We start from the raw sequence: 24,026 nt of genomic DNA on the forward strand, positions 1-24,026 counted from the left end.
TTATCTAATTTTGTTGCGGCAGTGCGCTCACCAAAAATAACTTTATTTACGGTGAGAGCGCCTGTTCTGACTGTTTTGATTGATTCATTCATATCGTTGTCCAAAGCAGCAAAACAAGAAATATTTCTTTTGTACTACTGCAGGTTTTCTGCATTTTGTACATGTACATTCTATAAACCTTTACAAAAATGGCTTCGAAACGCCGACTGAAACTGCGACCTGTCCTTAATAGTTCCTTGCTTTACTTCATGTCTATGTCTTCGTATCATGAGGACAACGTCGCTAATCTTTTACTTACGTTCGACCCAAGAATATTGCCGTTGAAAACGGAGGTTTTTCCGCACAACTTTATTCGTTGGCGCCTGTATGTCAGCAATGATCAGTAAGCAAACTGTATTCGGTATCCTTATCGAAGGGATTAGAAGCCGGGTAGAGATGATGTGCCTTAACTCGCATTACTCTTTTGATGCAGACTTTCCCCTCTGGATAACATGCCCAGTCCTTCGCACATTGTTTTTTCAGTTTGGTAAGCGTTGTAAATAGGCGTTTGGCACTGTGAGAGCAGGATGTAGTAGCACGATCGAGGAACGTTTCCTGCCAGTGCTTCTGGCACAAACATCATACATGGATTTTTATCTGGAAATAAAAATAACGTGAAATAAATCAGTTTAATTTTCCGCGACGGCTGAGGAGTGCATAGTATCGCAAAGACTACGCTATAGGAAATAACGAACACACGTACCATTTTGGATATTTTGCCATGGGACTTTTGCACTGAAGCTCTTAATCTCTCTCTGTCTTATCTTGCGTAATTAAGCTTTATACAAATACATTTTCAGAGCCATAATTGTTTCATACTTATATACCGGGTGTTCAAAATTAAGCTTTATGGTTTTCTTAAAATTCAACACTGGGAGGCACGTGAAAACCACCTTTGCAGATGAGTTATGTATCCAGGGGGACACAAAGTGAGACAATAATTATAACTGTCAGCCACGCAATTATCTAAGATTGATTAATCAACTTTTTAATGAGTGCAGCAAGCGGGTATGTTTGTATTGAAAAGTTGGAGGCAGACGCGTTTCTACGCAGTTCCACTTGGAAGAATTCTTCGAGCATGTCTGTGCCCCGAGGTATCCTGCTGCAAAGTTTAATTGCGGTTTGCATGATTACGCATGCAAGACTGTGAGCACTGGGGCAAAGCTCCTCCCTGATGTGCCGCGGCAGTTGCGAGCAGCGTTTAATCTGATAACGAGTCGAAGGCATAGGCAAAGATGATAACGGTTATCCGTTTGCTACCGGCTGGCGATAGCAAGCAATGACTGCTCGTCACATCAGGGCGGGACAATGCGCCGATCCTCACCGTCTCGCATGCGTAATCATGCAAACCGCAATTGAACTTTGCAGCAGGATATCTCGGGACACAGACATGCTCGAAGAATTCTTCCAAGTGGAACTGCGTAGAAACGCGACTGCCTCCAACATTTCAATATAAACATGCCCGCTTGCTGCACTCATTACAAAATTCATTATTCAATCTTAGTTAATTGGGCGGCTGACAACGATAATAATTGTCCCACTTTGTGTCCCCCTGGATTCATAACTTATCTGCAAAGGTGGTTTTCAGGTGCCTCCCAGTGTTGAATTTTAAGAAAGCCATAAAACTTAATTTTGAACACCCGGTATAACGTATACATGCGGACGCCTTCATATACGCGCTTGCCCCCATCGTACATTCGTTGCGATGGGGGCAAGTGAATTCGAGAAACAGGCAACTTCAAACGGCGCATCAAGCAGCACCAAAATGACGTATCTACGGGGCATGCTGCCGCCAATGCACCAGCTGAACATTATCTGAACAGCTCACAACATTGATTGCAATTCAGGGACTGTCATCGACACCGAAAAATCACTGCCATGACCTAATCCAGTTGACGCCTCATAGACTTAATCGGAAACGTGAAAATCTACCTGATACTTACACCAAATCATTGGGCCATCTACTACGCATATAAAAGCACGGCCCAACTTGATTCGCTTGTATATGAACAAAAGACCCGTAGCCTCTCGAAATGTCATTAAAAATTCTTTTTCGTTGCAACTCTGGCGAGTGTTTGTTTCTGTGCAAGAAATTGATTGTTATTATAGAGTCACCGGCGCAAATTTTGTTCCTGTCGCCAATTGTACACGCCAATTGCACCAATGACGAATACCTCAACAAATAAATTATGCGTATCCGTCTTTGCTAGCTACCAGTAACATGAGCTGATTCCACATTGAAGATGAGACAAAAAAATCACGCCATATCGACGAAGTGAAATATGATTGAGGAGCTGGCTCGGAGATAATCGGGTAAACCGTGATTGCTCCATACAATTCCTCTACTGTCATATAAAGGCGTCACACGTTTGTATAGTAGCGATTGTGGTCAGGTTATCGTCGAACCACAAGCAGTCGCAGACCTCGCAGCTGTGGCCGAACGTGTGGTCGAAGAAATCGAGGAAATGTGGTTTTGCCTGCGTTAATGTCATCATCAAGGCGCTCGAAGAACAAGAGGAAGAAGACTTCTCTTTCGCGCAAGCGTGCGCATGCTACAGTTGGCTATGCTATTTGTGGTTTTGCCTGCGTTAATATCATCATCAAGGCGCTCGAAGAAGAAGAGGCAGAAATCTCTTTCGCGCGAGCTGTGCCTGTAGCGGTCGCCTATGGAACAAAGGTTACGCTTACGACCCCAGCTTAAGAACCTGGCGAGCCAGCTCCTAAAACTATAAGCCCCATTCACAAAACAAATGTTTGTAAATGGTGTTTTCGTGGGCAGGAATATGTGTACTACAGTGCATCTCAGAGAATTCCATAATAATCGTCGCGACATGCATAGTGGATATGATGGCCCTCATCCATCGAAGAAGGAAATTCCGTCATCATCGTCGCTCTATTTTAGGTCCACAGCCACACCAAAGCCTCCCCCAATGATCTCCGATTTACCCTGTTTTGTGCAAGGTGTTTCCACTATATCCCTGTGAAGTTCTCAATTCCATCGCACCACTTAACTTACTGCCATATTCGCATGTGTTTCCCATCCCTTGGTATCCATATCGTTGTAATGTAACCACCGGTTTGCTGTCCTACGCATAACATGGCTGACTCAGGGCCATTTTTTTACCTAATGCCAACTAGAACATCTGCTACCCATGCTTTCTTCTCTGGCCAATACTGCTGTCTTGCGACCTGTCAATTTCACGCCTGTCATTTTCCGTTCGATCGCAGGCTGCGTGATATTTGCCTTTTCCCCCGTTTATTTGTTATCCGCCAAGGTTCAGCCGCAAATGTTAGTAACGGTAATATGCAATGATTGTACACTTTTCGCTTTAGGGCAGTGGTAAATTGGCGGTCGTGATTTTGGAATGCCGGCCTTATGCGCTCCACTCCATCTATATTCTTCGGCGAATTTCCTTTATAAGAGTAGGCTTCCCTTGCTAGTAATTGACCTAGATATACATGCCCTTGCTTGGATTCTAGGGGCTCGTTGAAATCTTGAATTGTTGCTATCGCTGCACTACTGAGAGTTATCTATGTTTTGCATGTTTGACCCTACATTAGTGCCTCCTATCTTGAGGTCCTCAATAACTCCTTGCAGTTTGTTGCCGTTATTGCTGTTGAGCACAATGGAATTTGCGAACCGCAAATTGGTAAGATATGCTCCGTTAAACTTTACTCATATTTCTTTCAAATCTCTGCTTCTGAATGCTTACACTAACCCTGTAGTGAAAAACATATCAGAGAGATATTATCTGTCTGCCCTACTCCTTTGTCTATCGCGATCTTTTAGAGAAGCAAGGTAGCCACGGAGTTTCTTCATTTGATTGCTAAGGATATTCAGATATGTTTGAATTACTCCTTGGCGAAGCAGTGCTTCCAACACTGTTGGTATCTCTACTGAGTTGAATGCCCTTTCGTTGTGGGCAAAAAACATCAATGAGTGTGTTATAATCTGCACGTTTCTCAATTACGACATTGACTACATCGCTGTGGGATCCATTGTACACTACCCGTTTCTGAAGCCAGCTTGCTCTCTAGGCAGGTTAAATTGCCTTTTCTTATTTTTTCGGATAACATAACATCAATTTATAGTTTTTACGAGCCACCGCCACGATATGATTCTGAGGCACGCTGTAGTGGATGGTTCCAAATAATTTTGAATACCCGGGGTTTTTTAACGTGCATTGACATCGTGCAGTACACGGGCGTCCAGCATTTCGCCTCCATCCATCGATGCGCGACCGCCGCGGCCGGCAGCGCACTCGCGGCTACCGGAGCAGCAGCCGATCAGCACCTCAAGTGCTGTTTGACCTCGGCGTATTAGTTTATTCGGGATTAGTTCCATGAATATTTTGTATAATGCTATAATGGTTCATGCCTTTTATTCATGCATTCATGGTATATCATTATGCATGTCTTTTACGTCTTCCTGCTTGCGTATATGTATAAAGTTTGCGCTTTGATCATTGAGCGAAAAACCAGGTGTTTCACTCCTCAAAACGGCGGCTAAATTCTCATTGGCTGCGACGCCGCGTCATGTCCGCACATCGAGGGAGCCAAGCAGAGGAAGCAACATTTGCAGCTGCCGGCTCACCATGTGTTGCGTCAGGGGAGAGGGCAGCGCGGATGCGGTACGTCACCCTGGCTTTCGCAAGCCTATGTTGTATGCCCGTTCCTGGTCCGCGCATACTGTCGCTTGCGTTTTAACTTCACCTCACTTATGGTTATGAAGACAACTTATGTATTAAAAATAGAATAAATTCGAAAGGAAAAACGCTGGCAGTAGGTCGTCCCGAACTTACAACCACCTATTGAGAAGCCGAGGGTCTTACCCATTGCGATAAAGCAGTGCATCTCAGACAAATCTTTTTCACTCTGGTTAATGACATTATGCTACTTGGAACGGAAATTTAACATGATCGCTTTCGTCACGCTGGGGTCGGCCACAAATTATTGGGTCCAAGCAGCATGATGTGATAAAGCCGAGTGTACAGGCCTGTTATCTAGAAGGCGACAGCGCGTGGTCCATACCTCTCTCTCTCTCTCTCTCACTCCAACTGCTACTGGGCTTAGCTGGGCTCGTCAAGCAGGAAGTCGGTGGCCTGCGTCGTTGGCGCCACAGGCTTCTACTATTTGAGGCCTCGGGCGTTCAATTAGAGACGAATGTTTTCTCATTCTCAACTCATCAGAAGTGCTTATATACCATCGGATTTTTTCGAGCTGACTGGTACATTCGAGGTCCAAAGACGTAGGATGTAGAGTGTTCCAAATTTATTAAATATAAAATTCCCTCCATCTTTGATAAAATTGATTGTCATGGCGATTTATTCGACTGTCTTCCCGCGGGATATGTTTAGTCCAGCCTTTCTAACCTCATAGACAGATACACATGGAAGTTCACTGTCCTGTTCGACTTTCATTTCACTCAAGATTACATGATTTACCTGCAGTGTTACGATCAAAATACAAATGATCTGCTACCATTAGCGTGCCCAGAATTTTTTTTCGGGGGACGGGTGGGGAGACTCAACCATACTTTATGTATGTTCGTGCGTTAGTTTGTATGTGTGCATTTATATATGCACATACTAAATTGAAAATTTTTTTTGGGGGGGGGGGGTTGAACCCCCCGACCCCTCCCCCCCCCCCCCTCTGGCTAACAGTGTCTACTACTTTTGCTATGCCACCGAAACTGCAAATACGAATGCCCTGCTTATGTTTTAGTCGCGCATTTTGGTCACTCCTATAGAGTTTCCTTTTAGCTGCTCTGATACTGACGCCTTCTTTACCGCTTTTTAGTTGTATTTCCTCATATCATTGACTTCCTCCATGATGCTCATCTTAACGATTTAACGGTACTTGCGCAAGAACACGGGGACATAGAGGAGCTACACAAGGACGAGGGAACCACTGTGTTTTTCTGCAGGTATCCTTAAAGTGAACATTTTCCAACTAGCCCAACTCGCAGTATTCCTTCATGATGGTCAATTTAGACTGCCCAGCGAGTTCTATTTTTTGTCTTGAATTAGTTAAGGTGACGTGCTGTGGTCTCTTTGGTAAGTGTTTTGTGGTTTGAAAGAGGTTGCCCTTTGAGAAAGCTTGTTCGGAAATCAGTCGAGGTAAAGTTTCGTTCAATCATCATTTCTTCCTGTCGTCATTTTGCTGTTGTCAGGCATCGTGTTTATCTTCAAGGGAGATCCTAAATTTCTTTGTTCTTACCCTGAGCATATTCGGTTTGCGTTTTTTTGTGATTAACTTAGTTCTTGTTCTCTTCATGTGGACGATTCCCGCCGTCACTAACTTATGACCACTTTACCTTAGGCATTTATATGTCCTGTATTATGCCTGGATCCCTCATATAGTTAAATCTATTCCGTTATTTTTTTCTCCGTTAGGGCTTTTCTTTTTCCACTTGCTGTTAGTATGCTTCCTTATTATGAAGGCGTTGCTCTTACGGAGTCTATTTGTTTCTGTAAATTCCGATCTCCTCTGCTATTCCCACATTCGATGCCATAATCGCCGATTGCCTGCTCTCCTTTTTTCGTATACGCGGCGGAAAATGCCAACATGACTGGATATACATATCCTTAAACGATGATGATTTAGCTAATTTCAGAATATATAATATAAAAGTTCGTAAGCACGAGGTATAGCAAAGATAAAAAATCGATGAGAAGTAAACAAAAATTCAGGAGCCCTTGCCCTATCGCAAAAATGGGGGCAAGCGAAGTCAGGCACTACTTTCTTTCTCTTATGGCACTCGACTGCTGACCCGAAGGTCGCGGGATCCAATCCCGGCCGCGACGGCTGCATTTTCGATGGAGGCGAAAATGTTTGAGGCCCGTGTACTTAGATTTAGGTGCACGTTAAAGAACCCCATGGGTGGTCAAAATTTCCGGAACCCTCCACTACGGCGTCTCTCATAATCATATCGTGGTTTTGGGACGTTAAACCCCAGACATTATTATTACTATTACTACTTTCTTTCTTTCTTTCTTTCTTTCTTTCTTTCTTTCTTTCTTTCTTTCTTTCTTTCTTTCCTTCCTTCTTCCTTCCTTTCTTTCTTTCTTTTTTTCTTTCGCATTGCGAAATGCTCCGTCCTATCTTTTGCCTTCCTCCATACCGGGAATTCGACCTTCCCACACGTGCTTAGCAGCGTTACACGTCTCTTGCTACAGACAACAACGACGGTCATGCATTCATATCAAGGAAACAATAAAATATGGCAACGTAAAATTACAAGTCACTTCAATAAAAGATCAGATTGCATTTCAGAAATGGCTAATCGCCGATAAGCGCACGATCGAGAGAGCATCAGTTATTATAAAACGGTGCATACAAATACGCATGCGGCCGGCGCGCCTTAGAGGGCCGCATTGGTGACACTGCCGGATTTTTCGCGTACGATGCTGATGCCGCCTCCGCTACCGCACTTGAAAATTTCAACTGATCAGAAGAGGTGCCAACCCGTGATGTACTTGAGTAAATCTACAAGGCTAGGTAAACGCCAAGAAATGCTTCCTCCGCAGGAAAAGGCAAACATGAAAAAGAAAACGCATTTTTGGCAGTACGTTCAATGCAAAGGTACAGGATAATATAATATGTAAAACTGAACAAAAAAAAAACACAGGAAGGAAAGAAGGTGCTACTACCTTATCCTGGGTCTAAAAAAGTTCATATCAGTCAACCATACAGCATCATAATGCTGCAATTGGTAGACCACAATCACACATATTTACATCGCACGCAAACAATGGTCGCACTGCAAACGGTGGACAGTGCTGCGCACTGCGTTCCGGGTCCGTTAGCGGGATTGGAAGAAAGGACACAGCACATAGTAGCGCAGAGCAACAAAATTGCATTTAATAAACCTTCTTTAACCGTTTTGGCCCTGGCGGTGTCAACTGACACCACCACAAGACATTTCCCTTAGCACCTCGGAAATGAAACCAAAACTGCTCATTCTTGGGGGAATAATTTTGCAATGATCCCCACTGCGATTGACTCCAAAATTGCGGCATGTTTGCGGAGCTGGTAGCTACAAAGAAGAAGCTTGAGCGAAGCCATGGGTGACGCCGAGTCGGGTCAGCTGAGGCGGGAAAGCGCTATTTTCGGGGACGACGTACCGAAGCTATTTCAACGAGTATCACATTTTGTGTACTCCAGTGAGAAGCAGGAATAACGAGGCCATTTTTCTCATTTCACAACCACAGAGCCCTTATGGCCTAATTTGACTCCACGTTAATTAATTCATAAATGCTTCCACTACGGGCTCAATGTTTCGTTTGTGGTCTAACTATTAGGGAAACACGCACAAAAAAGGTCTCGGACCAAAATAAAAAATCCAGCGCTGAAAGGGTCAAGATGCCAGCTACCCGAATTATAAAATGAATGTAGCATGCCAATGGACCTCTTCATGAACCATAGCGATGATCGGCCGATGGGGCGGAATCGTCTGCTGCCGGATCAATGTATTTTAATGGCTGTCATGGCAAACACCAGCATCATTAAGCGTTTTCTGTTTTTTTTTCTCGTGTGCAAGTTTACAAATTTTTTGTATTGTGTGAGAATGCTCGCACATCGTGCTTAGAGGCTAGAAAAAACAAGCAATTGAGCAGCTTCTTACGTTTGTTATTGATGTCGCGTCTCAGGGACAGGTATTTTTTCAATGAAAAATTTCTCGGCTTACCGCAGTTCCATTTATGCCAAAATTTTGCAGAAAGGTGGCATAATATAGTCACGACCTGTCGATGCAACACTTATATAACAATTGGATGCGGCAATGCTGGTTTAATTCCGCACACAATTGAAGAGTAATGCAGTGCTTTTGACAGTTCCAGGGTTCCATAAAGGGAGACTAAAGGGGCATAATAAGTTGAGCTAGATTGAAAGGCGAGGCTTTCGTAATAACGAATTCACCATTCTTAGCGATACCAACATTTGTAAGCGAGTAAACGACGAAATGGAGTAACTGAAGGGACGACTCCTGTCGTGGGCTATGGTACCTGATAAAATGACGTAACAGCATTTATTTTGATTACATAACTGCTGCTGCAAGTTACAGGCAAAAACTAAATAGCGCAAATTTTGAAAATAAAATACATGCATCAGGCAGGAGTTAATACTACATATTGCGGCAGTGGAGCTCACTGCACAGTAGTGCCCATAAGCCCTGGTTTCGGTCGGCTGTGCTGGTTACGCTTGCACTTTCGTCGGGTAATGGCGAAGTTGTATTGCGATAGCGGTTATAGGGACACATATCGACGGGTTTTCCCGTCGCCGTCGGCATCATGTTCCGTATAAAGTACAAATCAATAACATCCCCCCGCGCATCGTAAGTTCCACCCGCGAGTAAAAGCGCGTAAGCGGGGGCGATGAACGGGCCTGAAGCAGAGATGAAACTAGCCGGTCCATCTTTGTCGCACGGACGGAGGGCGCACGCGATAACATCACCCCGCGTGCGAGGCCTGTCGTCGATTGCTACTCAAGCAGAGAGGACACGCCCCGCCCGTCTTGAAGGAGCATGAAGGGACGCTGAGGGATGGGGGAGGGCTGTGTCGCTCGAGCCGCAACTGCGAACTTTGCTTATAAGGGCGTGGTTGCGATCGCTGGCGCGCGCGCTATCTCGGCAGGTATAAGCAAACGGCTCGTATGCCCTTCTGCGTCCTGTGCTCTCAATGTGAAAAGACTGGACAAAAACCGCTTCTCTCCCTGGAGCGGCGGTATTCTCTTTCACCTGCGTTTTGTAGAGTTACGCGAGTTTGGATCAGAATAACTAAGCTGCCAGCCTTACTTTGTATAAGATTGCAATTTGTTGCTATCGCATTCATTGCTTGGCCCTTGTGGCGAAACTGATTTTTTGTGGAAACAGACAGACAGGCGTCGATGCTTGCAGTCCACAAATTATATATTTCAGAAGCTATTTTCTCATGCTCGAACAGGAACAGGTCCAGCCATCTCGTGCTTGGCGTGTCGTCGTTATCTTCTCCTGTTCTGATTCTTGTGGCACGTACTAGCGCGCTACATTTTCATTTAGGGGCGTGCGGTGATGTCGGTGTTGTGTCATGAAACATCTTGCAAAGTTTACTTACCAACTGGTGGCAACAAAATGGTGCTCGTCGATGTGATGTCACGGGTTGCCGAAACGGCCCACATGGTCTGAACAAGGATAATAAAAGCTCCGATACCAAGGTGCACTACCATGCGGTCCCGGCATTCTCGCTGGTTCTTGCTTCAACGCACGCAGCGCGGGCTCGCAAGAGCACTAAGTGTTTTTGTTGGCTTCGGTCGCTGATACAGCGTCTTCTGCTATAATTCCAGTACGCGCAGCAAGTCGTCATATGCTCTGAAAGGACGCCGTTCGGTTAAATATTGAGATGAGCACAGACTGCCACCGCCTCCGCGTACCACACACATCATAATATGAGGAACGCCATTTCATATGCTGCGTGGTTGCTTCTTGACTTGACTCGCGCCGTCACAGGTGTTCGTCTTACCTTCCAAATGGGTCGGTGAAAATCACAAACTGTAGCGCTCCCTCTCGGACGCCAACTGATTCATAGCAAGCGGCAGCGGAGATGGGGAGGTCAAGCCTTCGGTTTTTGGCGCGGGTGACTGAAATTGAGCAGTGGCACTAGGGACTTCCGGTCGCAGTTTTCGACCAACAAATTAGTTTATTGGCACGCAGAAAGCGTTAATAGACTTCGACACTTAAAATATATCAGCCTAACCAAACCTATGTAAAACCCTTAGACATCAGGAAAACTCGACAATAATGGCCACGCTCTGAAACCGATATTTTCTAAAACTCGTGCATTTAAACGCAGCTTTTTGCAACAAACAATTTCCGACGTGAACGTTTTTCCTAAACCCGTTTTTGAGGAGGCTAATTTTCAAGCGGCACTAGAAACGTTGTTTTAGTTATCGTTTTTATTTGCTTCTTACCTAGAATGTAATATAGCTTTAGCCATGTTCGAATGCTAGTGGCGCTATTATTTGCAATCTTTTTCCCTTTGATTTTCTTGCATGCTTACTGTGTTTGATTGTCAACTCCTGATTGGGCCTGTTATCGCCTGCAGTACTGTGAAATAAATAAATAAATAAATAAATAAATAAATAATATTTTTCCTTTAGCGTCCTTGAATGTCAGCAGAGGGCGATTCCGTAAGTATGCCTCGCATATTACACGACAACAAAAAACAGTAGGGCTCTTTAAAAACGCTCTGTCGTCCACAATTTAGCTTAACTTACGGTACCAAAGCTGCGCGTCGTTCGTATGACTTATCTTTGGACATATGAAATTTTAAATTGTTTTGTTGTCAGGGCATACTGAATGTGCCTCCATCATAATTGATAAACTTTTGTAACTATCAGCGTTCATTCTGAAACCACACAAACTGTTCACACATTGCTGTGTTTGATACCTATGATACGTTTGGTGCCTCGCTTTGCTGTTTTCGACATAACATGAATTTTTCGAATTAACGCACACCAACACACCCCAGTATTCGTAATGATAATAGTAATTGATGGGGTTTTACGTCCCAAAACCCCGATATGTTTAGGAGATGCGCCGTGTAGTGGAAGGCTCCGGAAATTTTGACCGTCTGGTGTTCGTTCATGTGCACCTAAATCTACGCACACGGGCCTCAAGCATTTCGCCTCCATCGAAATACGCCGCCACGGCCGGAATTCAATCGCACGACCTTCGGGTCAGCACTCGAGCACCATAACCACTACACCTCCCCACTCGTGCATCATATATAAGTACCTCTATATAAAGGACCACCGAGGCCTATCATCCGTCTGATAATCAGCCGCTCCCTGAAAGAAACAGCCGCTCTTTTTCTGTGATACGCACAGACGGTTCACTTATACACCTGTGGCCATTCCTTCAGATGCGAAGCATCTTATAGCGGAGTTCAAAACCGGTGGTGGTGGTGGTGGTGGTGCGCGGCGTGACCACCCTTACTGCGCATGCGCATACTCTCTACACTCCTTCTCTCCACTTCCCCTCTCCTCTTCCCCCTGTCCACTCACCCTCTCCCCTCTCCACTTCCCATCTCCCCTTCCGCTCTCCAATCTTCCTCTGAAACGCAGGCTAGACATGCCGAAATTCTCCCTGCGCAACGCCGCGATGAGCACCAACGCATGCGCGTCCTCTCCCCCTCTCTCTCCTCTCCTGCGCTGCCGCCCTCTCGCGCGCCTGTCGACCGCGTTCCCCGCTCGCCCTGTGAGAATTAACGGCCAGGCTAGAGGGAAGGCTAGAGGGCATGCTATCGACCTCGCGTTCCACGACGCGAGGTCGGTAGCATGCCCAACGAACGCGAACGGAACGCGATCGTGCAAGTGCTCCGGCTTCGCATCGCCTCATGGTCCCCTTTAGCGGGAAATGGTGCAATTTTTTGATCTGGTACGCCTCAAGGAGTTCGCGCTCAATCTTTGACATTCCCCGGCCTAGAATGCTGGTTTGACGAAACAAAGGCTCGCACCCGCTCCATTTCTTCAGATGCAACACTAGGTTGCTGCCTGTGCCCAGTCGTACATTATTATTGCAATAGCAATTATAAGGACAGTCTCGACGGGTTTTTGCTGTCGCCGTCGCCGTCATGTCCTTCCGGTATGAAGTCCAAATCGATAAAATTCCTTCATTTAAGAAGCGCAAAATGACACGGGGACAAAACATACACACACAGGACAAGCGATTTGTCCTGTGTGTGTCTATGCTTCGTCCCCGTGCCATTTTGCGCTTCTTAAATGATGAACCGTTTCCAACTAGGCCAAACAGCCGTTTTGCGATAAAATTCCCCCGCGTATCGTATGTTCTACCGCGGCTAAAAGCGCGCTAGCGGGGACGATGAACGCGGCCGAAGCAGAGATTAAACGAGCCGTCCCGTTTCCATCCCTCGATGGGTGCATGCGATAACATCACCCCGCTCGAGAAGCCTGCCGTCGAAGCAGAGAGGAAACGCCACGCCCTTCTTTAACGAGCACGAAAAAAAGACACGAGGGGGCGGGGGGGGGGAGTGTCGCGCAAGGAGCAACTTTGAACTTTGAATCTAAGGCGCGGGCGCGATCGCTGGCGTGCGCGCTATCTCGAAAGCCTTCACGGCGGGCGGCTCGTATACCCTTCTACGTGCTGCGCTCTCAGCGCGAAGTGACTATGCGGAGAGCATCGTTCCCTGGAGCGGATGTATTCTCTTACACGAGCGTTTTGTGGTTACGCGAGATCGGATACAAAACAGTTAGCTGCCAGCCTCACTTCAATTTGTTGCTATCGCATTCATTTCTTCGCCTTTGCGGTGAAACTGTGACTTTTGTTTATTTATTTATTTATTTATTTATTTATTTATTTATTTATATTATTTATTTATTTATTTATTTATTACAGAATACCTGCTTTGCCTCGTAGGCATTATCACAGGGGAGACAGTTTTAGCACCATGTGCTACATGTTTTACAGTGATAAGCAACAAAAATATATAAAGCAAGGTTAACATCAAGGTAAACAAGGTAAACATCAAGGTAAACAGAAAGCTCAAACAAAACTAGGACAGTTACACATCATTCTAAACACAATCGGGAATAAAAATCATGATCGCCAGATACAGAATCTTCCTGTAACAGGTTACAATCTCGTACAGTTTGTAGGGGGGGGGGGGAATTGGAAAAATGGTTCGTATTGTAATTGTATGCGCGTATTTTCTTGGAGTTGTCGCGCCTAGGCGAAACATAGGATGGTTCTGACAGGTGGGTGCGGCTGTGAATGCCTGTTTGATTATAAAATATACGGTGAAATAATTTGACCCTTAAGTTTTTTCCTCTAGTTGTTAACGTCTCCCAGCCCAGCAATGTCATTAACTCAGTGACATTTTGAAAAGGGTTGTAGTTACTGGAAACGAATTGTAGCAGCTTGATTTTGAAGTTTCTGTATAACTTCTAAATATTAGCCCTGATAAGGGTCCCAAATCTAGAGGCGTAATCGAGGATAGACCTAACATGTAAAAAGTCTAGTGTTTCTTTAACATCTTTGGACGCTGATTTGAAATTTCCGCGCCTAAGGATGTTCTTTGAGGCGTTCATTCAAACACTGCCCCGTCTGGCCGATATAAACATTCCAGGCCGATAGCCGGGGGGTGCCCTAGAGGCCCGGCCTCGCCCCCCACATTTCCCCCGAAATTCTGATGGAGGGGGGCGTTTTACGGAAAATAAATAATGAATATAGGTGTCAAGGCCTTCAGCAAGTGGGCACCTCCCGAAAAATTTCCTGGCTACGGGCCTGAAAGGTTCCCGCAAGTCGTAGGGATTGAATAAACTACCCCCACGCTGCACTTAGCGAAACCAGTTTGATGACTGATTTTGCAGGCTAAATTGCCCTCACCGCCTGATATACGGGCGCAAAGGCCAGATAGCTTGCGGGGGCTGAAAACATTGGGTTCACACCAAACTTTTGCGACACTCATTTTGTCCCATGAGACGTCTTGTGAAAGTATGACATCACCTCAATATTACTTGTCTCATCTAGTGACCGGACACGTTTTTTTTTTATTTTCCTGACCAACGTTTCACCAAGGGACAGCAAAACTGGCGACGGGAACCGAGAGGCTTTCAGCCGATTCTCTTTCTCCACCAGGCTTTGCTGCGTGACTTGGAGAGAACTTTTGTTAAGAGCATTCATAAAACACAGATAAGACACGACTTGCGGGAACGTTTATATCGGCTAGACGGGGCAGTTCTTGAATGAACGCCGCAAAAAACTTACTTGGAACATACTTATAATGTAAGACTGGGCACAAGCAGCAACCTAGCGTTGCATGTGAAGGAATGCAGCGCGTGCGAGCCTTTGTACCGCCAAACTAGCAATCTAGGCCGGGGAAAGAGAGATTGAGTGCGAACTGCTTGAGGCGTACAACATCAAAAAGAATGGGCACATGTGTATAAGTGTACCTTCCGTGCATATCACAGAGAAAGAGTGGCTGTTTCTTTCAGGGAGCCGCTGATTATCAGGCGGATGATAGTCCTTGGTTGTCCGCGCTTGTGCGGGTTACGGGGTTTAAGCAAATTATGGACAATGCAATAAATGCTCAGTAATTTATGATGCAGGACCTCTACGAACAAATTCGAAAATTTGGACTGCTCACTTTCCCTGCATTCCCCATAAAAACGCGTGTACAATGTTCCAGTATTGGTAAAAATACGCCCTAGCTGCGCACCTACAATCATACTTTTCATGCTCTAAAGTATCGATACTGAATATGTCCCGAAACCAATGCTCCCTTTGTATAATGCAAAGAAAGATGGAATAACAAAGACAAATGAAGCCAAGATTTTAAGCATATATATGACGGCACATCTCTGAGTAAATATTGTGTTTCTTCATGGTGAACCTGGCCGTATCATATTGGTGCAATTGGTAGGATCTCGCCCTAACAATATGCTGAAATAAATGCCGTCTAATAAACAATGGCGGAATAAAGATAAACACGCTCGTTGATCACCTCTGTCTGAACAAGTTCAACCTGTACATTAATGACGGCTACCCCGACTTCGCGAGTCCACACGTTACGTGAAAGCCTGATTACAGAATGAGACTGCCCTTTTTATGGGCAAGGCGTGTCTATTTTTTCAGACGCAGGCCGAACTACGTTTAAGGCGAAAGCCGTAGATGCCTCATCAAACGCGAAAATTGACCGGCGTCCCGCGTCGGTGGCGTAAACAAGAGTGATGCCCAAAATCATCGCCACGTGATGACGTCACCATTTGACGTCATCAAGATGTCGCAGATCGACAGAATACGTGGTGTTATTATGACGTCATCGTGACGTCACGTGATTTAACGTCACATGAGGACGTCATCTGGTCCAAGACTTACGTACCCACCACCACCTCTGCGCATCTTTAGTGGGCGAGGCGGCAGCGTGCCTGCAACTATGCTGAAGAAGCACGTCTTTCTCCTTGCACAGATTCTGACCGCCATTGTGCCCAGCCCTGTGTCTGCATCCGGCCTGGATTTCTGCACAGCCGACAATTACCGAGCCTTACCTGGCGAAGAACACGGAAATTCAACCTTCAGGGACTACTGCAGTTTCATCGAACAGCCCAGCGCCTCGTGCGCACTTGCGAGCCATGCCTTCGCCTCCTTTCACGTGACGTCATCTGGCCCAGGACTTATATACCCACCGCCACCTCTGCGCATCTTCAGTGGGCGAAGCGGCAGCGTGCCTGCAACTATGCTGAACAAGCACGTCTTTTTCCTTGTCCAAGTTAGTTACCTTAGCGGCGTGAAATCTTTTCGAAGCAACGATCCATTTCTTGTCCTGCTGCCTTGCCCACAGAAGCAAAAATGTGTACCTTGTAGTTTACTGAGTTCGTTATGTTTTTTTTTTTTTTGATGCGCTGTTACTGTGCGGTGACGTCGAGCAAAATCCAGGGCGGAATGATGATAAGAGAGCCTGCCAACTACGCTGTGGAAAAGTAGACACTCAAAGTGATCATGAATTACTACTTCACATTCTCGAAGGCCAAAAATGGAATAATTCGCCGTATGAGCGACTATAGTGCGACACAGACTTCTTTACAGGAAACCTTAGTCCAGCTCAAGGACAGAGTAGATTCCTTGGAGGCGTCAGTCACACCGAAGGCCAATGCTCAGGAGCATTTTGCTTCTGTGAAATCCCATATGCAGAAGGTAGATAAAAGAATCGCCTCCATTGCTGATAAAGTTGACGACCTCGAAAATAGCAGAAGGCGAAATAACAATATTATTCATAGTTTTCGCGAATTCGCTGATTAAACATTGACATCTCTGTATGAGTGTGTCTCCAAGGATTTTTTCCAAGAAAAAGTTCAGCTTTCTATAAATGGTATTAAGGAAAGAAGTGTTAATTTTAAGGGCTCGTTTTTCTTTGTTATGCACAATATTAAGGAGTACTAACAGACAATAATGCCAAGGAAGGTATAGGGGATGTTATTAGTAAATGTAAGGTAAATGTGAAGAATGGAAAGTGGACAAAAAGATAACTTGCCGCGGGCAGGGACCGAACCTGCGACCTTCGAATAACGCGTCCGATGCTCTACCAACTGAGCTACTGCGGCGGCCATCCCCCCGTCCCCTTTATACGGTATATATGTATACGTTTAAACGTGGGAGTGTCAGTCAGCGCCGCCAGTACTGGCCAGCACTGGCGGCGCTGTACTGGCCAGTACTGGCGGCAACAGACGTCTCTGTTGCTTCGGCGTCCACGTACCCGCTCCCCCGGTCACAACAGTGGATGACAGTGGTGAGATCTGCGCGGCAGTCGACTCCGGCTTGGTGAGTGCGCGACCTTTTCTCCTTGAGAGTTGCCAGGCTTAACATAGTTCTTCCTGGCAACAAGGGTGTTGGAAGCCTGTTAACGCGAACCTTGCTTCAACACAAATTTTCTTGAGAAACTTGTCGACAAAAGAGAAGTAGCCCTGATTGGAGAAAGTTGCGCAGATCGGACCTAGACGCGATATGCGGGCAATGCGGCATCGAATTCGGGAAGCACCTAAAGCAGGCGGACGTCATCGAGGCAATAGAAGCAAGCGGCAGGGATGGTGAGGAAATATTGCAGTTGTGTGAGGATATTCAGAACCAGGGGGAAGGAGAACAAAGTCACAGTTTCGCCGCAAGCGCGAAGCAGTGAATGCGATTGCAAGAAACTGTAATGCTATACGAAGTGAGGCTCGCCAATGAATAGTCTCAGTTTGAACAGCGCTCATATCGCAAAGGCGGCCGAAGCAGCGAAGGAAACTAGCGCGCTACAAGTGTCGAGCTGTGACACTTGATAGTTCGCGCTCATCTACTCGTTCGTTTAGCGCCGTCCATTGAGCTCAAGCGACTTTCGTTCGCTCCGTAACATCAGCGCGGACATCACGGTGAAAGCTCATAACATCCCTCCGCCCCTCCCCACGAGATAACTGCGCGAGCAGACAGCGGGAGGGCAAGGTTCTCCCTGCGCAAATATTAGAAGGAGCGAGCGAGCTGGCCGACGACTTTTAAATGCGCCCGTTGTGCTCCTCGCGCCATCTCGCTGGTAATGAAAAAACGCTTATAAGCGCCTACCGTCTCGGAGTACTGCCAGCGGTAAAGGGTGTGTATATAACGCTTGCCGTCAGCTACCTGAAGGATCTGCGTTTTGTGGCGTAGTGGTTAGCTCCACGCCCTGCGGAGCGAGAGGTCGCTGGTTCGATTCCGCGATTCGGGATCATTTTTCTGAATTATTTTTCTTTGGGACTTTTATATATATACACATACTTATACATACACCGTGCATGACGGCGGCGACGGCGACGGCAAAAACCAACCGAGACTGTCCATATAATTGCTAACGCAATAAAGCTAGGTGGTTTAAGCCTTTGATGAGATTGGATCAAGGCAAAAGTCTTCAAAGCGTTAGGTGCTCTACCGTAGTGTTTTGCTTGGGGCCGTTCTGTCAACGCTCTCATGTGGCTGCTTTTCTGCCTATAACGGGTTCAGGTTATAAAATTTGAGATGAGAGTTCGATAACCTGGCATATCTGGGGAAGGTTGTGTGCTCGCCTGGTCGCTGCTCGGGTACTGTGCGGATTTGATCGCTAATGTCAGTTCCGAGCCTTCGAACGGCGGAGACCCTTTCGCCCGAGAGTACCACTTTTTACGGACCTGCTGGTCCCTCTGGCCACGGAGAGAAATTGAGCCAGAGGCGATCCAGCCATGCTGCGCTGCTAGGTCTTTTTATGGTGAATCGTTGGGCTGCTCCTTTGCGAGTCCTTTTCCCGGTGGTGGACGGGCTGTTGTGATCGGACCAGCATTCCACGAAAAGGTAGGGGAACGTCCTGCACAGGTGAGCATGCGCCATCAGCAGCAGCTGTGCCTGCGCATGAACCACGCCGAACGCGCTCTCCCATGCACCTGCCGATGCGACGTGGCCGTTGCCTGACTGGTTTTCCCGGCGTTGGGATCTCCGTGGAGGGCAGCGCGTTTTGAAGGAAAAAAAAGAGGAGCATAGACCACGAGGCCAGTGCGTGATCAGCGGGGTGTCCCACGTGCTGCCCCGGCGCCGATTAGACTGGGCCGTACCTGAACTACGGACCTGCTTACCCTCTTGCAATCGGCCACCACCAATTGAGGAGGAGGCCAGTCTTGGAAGAGCCGGGGAGTAGGCTTGGCGTAGTCGTCAGTCGAGATTTGAATATGTCTCTGTAATCATCTAACTGACTGTACATGTTTGTAAATTGTGTTTGAAGCACAAGCGTCCTGAATGTCGGGCCCTACGCTCTCAGGTCTCGCAACCCTTTCTGGTGGCTTCGGCGTACACGTACCCTGTCCCCCAGTCGCAACACCGCAGTCAGACCTCCGCTCATGTCCCGATTGATGTCCTCGGATGCTATTTCAGGAGCTTACTCCTTATGCTCGCGCCCCGTCCGTCGGCGGCGTGTACACTCTCCGATGATTTCAATAATGCTCACTAGTTGGCGCGCCGCCGCTCAAGGCGGTGCACACCACGCTCGGCGCATGCGCTAGTTAGATAGGTGACCGCTAGAGGGCCGGGTCTCTTGTTTGGCGCTCGCGTTTGGTGCGCTTCCTTACTCTTCGCCGGGAGCTCACTCAGTGAACAGGGGGCCGCGCCTCTCGTTCGGCGCTCGCGTTTGGCGCGCTTCTTTTCTCTTCGCTGGGAGCTCACTCAGTAAACACTCTTCGTTGCCGCTCCGCAGCATAAACACCCCAGCCAAGGCAGCAGCGCGACGGGCCCGCAACGCAGCAGCAGCTCGGGCTCGCCGCCAAGACCCTGCGGTGAGAGCCCGGGAGGCCGAAGCGATGAGGGCTAATGTATATATAACAACGTTCTCACGTCTATATATGATGGCAGAGGAATGTGCACGGTGAATTCGCGGGTTACCCGATCATCTCCTAGCAAGCTCCTCTAACATCATTCACTTCGTGGATATGGCAGTGTTTTTGTTTCCTCCGCTTTCCTGTTTTTGCTTCCTGATTACCTCACACTGCTTTCCTCCTCTCGCTCTCTTTGCTATCACTGGGCATCATCTCCACTGCGCTGAGCGTTCGCTCTGTTTCACCGTCTTTTGCATCAATAGATTGTTCACTCGGTTAGACCGGCAATGCAAAACGTGCGAACTGTCGCTTAAAAGCTGCTTTCTAAAGCTTCTTCCTCCGCTGCGCGAATGCCTTAAATGCACTGTACTAGAATAATATCCTAGTGGCGAGCCAAAGACCTGGGGCATTGGGACAGCTGAAACAAATGCGAGCAGCCGCCGTCAGTGGTGCTGCTGCGCCTTTTTCTTGCAGCCGGTGCGCGGTTCACACATGCTTTGGCGGGAGCTTGGTCCCTCTGTTTCCCGTGTCGTATTGCCTTCAACGTGGTATTTCTGTTGGGAAATTGGGAAGAAATTCAATTATACGTCTCTTTACATTCACTCTAGCATAGGAGATACGATTTCGTCGGAAGCGCTGCCGATATATGTAATGTCAAAAAGAAATACAGACTTGCATTGCTTCGCACCGGGCTGGTACAGCACTTATCAGGGCGCTCCGACATTGGAGCTGCTCGCCGCACCAAAGTTCCATGCAGACAGTATTTTAGATGTTCTAGTTTTTTGCCAAGACAATACAGCAACGTTAACTTGGCGGCCCTGGTCGCAATAAAAAACGACAGCGTTATCTTCCTTGTGGTGGTGCACACGCTTCAGTATATATGAGATTAACTCGGTGCACCGAGAAACCCGCGGACCAAGGTGCTTCTTATTTTTGCAGTATGGTGGATTTGCTTTTTTAATGATATTTTTGGGGAGCTATTTCATTACGTGTCCTAAAAGGTAATAGCGGTGGTTTGATGTTCTTTTAACAAGCTTGCAATAAATATGCCTAATATAGAATTTTATTTGTTTCGTTAGTCATGATTTGTTTGGGCCCTTACAGTGGGCGTCGGCAGGATTTTTCACCGAAAAGGCGAGGGCAGAGGAGGGGGGGGGGCAAGTGCCTTTATTGCATTCCCCTGCCGACGCCCATGGTCCTTACATAAAACATGTGTAATATTAAAGAAAACAGGCTGCTTTCTTGGAATCTATAGTGTTTATTTATTTTGTGATGCGATTTGCATATAGATGCTTGCTTCTAACATCATGATCAAATCAAAAGTTAACATCGTCCGGCTCGGCATGCTTACAAGTATGTACAAATAATTAATAAAGCTCACTGGGTCCCTTATCTATTCACCTGTTACGACTCTAAGGCGAAAGCCATCTTCTTTTTCATCTCAGTCGATGTCTCATCTCTTCGACCCTCCGAAAGCTTCTGCACCTAACGTGGTTTCCCTGCCTCCAGGATCGGAGGCCCCTCACGTGTTGCACTGCCTTCGTAATCGGCCCACCTTTGACCACGGTTAAATGCCATGTGATGACGTCATCATGTGACGTTACGTCACAATGACGTCAGAGTGACGTCTTGATTTGCGACGTGATAATGACATCACAAATTTTGGCGCTCTGTAATGTCATTACGTGATGATGATTTTTTGCATCTCTTGTGTTCTCCCCGACGCCGTGGGACGCCGACGCTGACGGTCAATTTTCGAGTTTGATGAGGCATCTAAGGCTTTCGCCTTAGTATTCTGACTAGCTTATACAAAGAACGCACTGGGTGTGTTACGAAGGTGCACTATAGTGCCTACGAGTACTGGTGCTGCTGTCATCCACGCAGTAAATTCCCTCTTTTGTGCAGTTAGTTGCTCTCTGAGAGCACTGAATTAAGGGTTGCCGCGGGAGCTAAATTATCGGGAGTAAATATGAGCATGTATGTTTAATTTTCGTAAAGAAGGTTTACTGGTAACTGCGCAAGAAATGTCTCATTTATTACTCCGTAGTGAAGGACGAGTCATTAAGTTTTTCATGTAATATCCATCCAAATGCGGCCGCTGAGACCGAGGTTTTGACACGAGTAGTCCTGGCCTGATGTAACAGAGCGGCGCATTTCCTACACGCCGGGCGCGGTCAGTTTTGATGCCGGCTTTAAAATTTGATAACGAATATCTCGAATTACGTCCAACTTTTCTCACTTCTAAAATATGGGTATGGTCTAAATCGCGATGGCGTACAGCATTCCCACACAGACAACTGCCCTCAAGCAATAATTAACAAGTTGATTAACAAGTTTTTGACGAGCCGTTCAGCACTAATGGAGTTAGGGCGGTACTGCACAGTCAAAATGGCAAGTCTGCCCCATGTCCGGACGGGATCTCTAATAGAGCTCTAAAGAACCTGGACGATTACTCCATTGAGCACCTCACGGAAGGTATTAGTCGCGTCTGAGAACGGAGATTGGAGCCAGAAACCTGGAAGTCAGCACTGGTTGTCCTCATTCTGAAGCGAGGAAAGCCCCCGGCCTTGCAAATCTTCGGCTCGTTTCGCTCCCTTCCTGAGTGCTTAAGGCCGTATTTCGGACCCGTTCTTCGGAACACGTTAAGAATAATTTATTTCCATACAACATAATCGGCTTTCATCCAGCTTTGTCCACACAGGATGCGATGAAGCTCATAAAACACCAAGTCATTGATCACGCAACCAGATATGTCAGGGCTATCCTGGGTTTAGATCTGAAGAAGGCTTTTGACATTGTGTCTCACGTTCACATTCTGCATGCCATATCTGTGCTCAATCTGGGTGCTGCCTTTTGTAGCTATAAGCTCCTTTCTCAAGGGGAGGAAGGCGACGCTCAAGCTTCGTGACCTCAAGACAGAGGCATTTGAGCTTGTACCTAAGGGCATGCCGCAAGGGGCGGTGGTACCTCCACTTCTCTTCAACATAGCAATGAGGGGTATCTCGCAAAAGCTTTGTACTGTTGGGGGGATCAGTCACACGCTTCATGCAAACGACATAACCATCTGGTGCACCAAAGGAAGCAAAGGGAAGCTTGAAACAGGCCTACAGACGACATTGGATGCGGTCGAGTCATATCTGCAAAACACGGGACTGGAATGCTCGTCTAGTTAATCCGAGCTCCTCCTTTACTGGCCAATCAGAAAGGCCCAAATCCCAAAGGTTGGAAGCCACTCTCGGACTTTGCTATCAAGCTAGTTACACGTGATGGAAGCCTCATTGCCAGAGTCGACTCTATCTGTGTACTAGGCATGGTTACTGAATCCAAAGTGCCCAGCAACCTCACGTTGGTTAGAATGACCACGAAAACGAGAAAATGTAATTAGGCTCATCAACAGAATATCTAACAGAATGGAAGGCTTGAAGGAAGATAATCTGCTCAGGATGTCCCAGGTCTACCGTATGAGTGATATAATTTATGTAGCATCCGTGCACAATCGGCACAATTTTGAGAAAAAGAAGTTGAGACTCTTCATCCTGAAAGGCACAAAAAGGGTACTAGGTAGTAGAGCGCTGCAAGGGCTCGGGCCTACCCTAAAAGCGGGGCCGGGCCGGGCCGGGTGAAGTAGCTTTCACGACGGGCCCGGGCCGGACTCGGGCCTGAAGCTCCGGGCTTAGGATCGGGCCTAGGTTTGAGGTGGCGAGCTCGGGTCGGGCCGGGCTTAGACTTTGCTCAATTCTTGAAGGGACACTAGAGTGAAACAATGAATGGGTTTAGACTGATCAAGTGTACTATAAGAACTCCAATGTCATTCATTTCACCCCGTCATATGCTTAATAATAGAGGAGAACATTAAGTTCAAAGTTACATTTTTAAATCTCGCACTGAAATCTACGCGCGTGACGTCACGGATTTCAAACTGTATTTGTCGTATTTTGGAGACATTGGCTCAACGAAATTTCCTGAAGATTGGTATGTTAATTCTATCAGAGGTCAATCATTTTTCCCGATAAGAACAACGTAGGCCCTAGAAGACGCCGTCAGAATCTAAGACCTCACAGCGTCTGCTGAGCGAATTTCAAGGTGGCGTCGCCACTCGCATGTTCTTTTTGCGCATTTTCTCGCTTAGCAAGAGTCTTGTCGCGCCGAGCGTG

The 24,026-nt window shown here is 46.8% G+C and overlaps 1 protein-coding gene across 3 annotated transcripts in view; it reads right to left on the reverse strand.

Moving 5' to 3' along the window:
* Positions 1-320: 320 nt before the first annotated feature.
* Positions 321-24,026, reverse strand: part of LOC119379591 (uncharacterized) — a 184,632-nt gene continuing 160,926 nt past the window's right edge. For all 3 annotated transcript variants that reach the window (XM_049412028.1, XM_037648897.1, XM_049412027.1), the window contains one exon: positions 321-636. In XM_049412028.1, coding sequence (XP_049267985.1) covers positions 446-636 — 191 coding nt within the window. In that variant the 3' untranslated portion in view covers positions 321-445. The remainder of the gene's footprint in view (positions 637-24,026) is intronic.

The sequence above is a fragment of the Rhipicephalus sanguineus genome, chromosome 1 (assembly GCF_013339695.2).
Source record: "Rhipicephalus sanguineus isolate Rsan-2018 chromosome 1, BIME_Rsan_1.4, whole genome shotgun sequence".
NCBI classification, from domain to species: domain Eukaryota; kingdom Metazoa; phylum Arthropoda; class Arachnida; order Ixodida; family Ixodidae; genus Rhipicephalus; species Rhipicephalus sanguineus.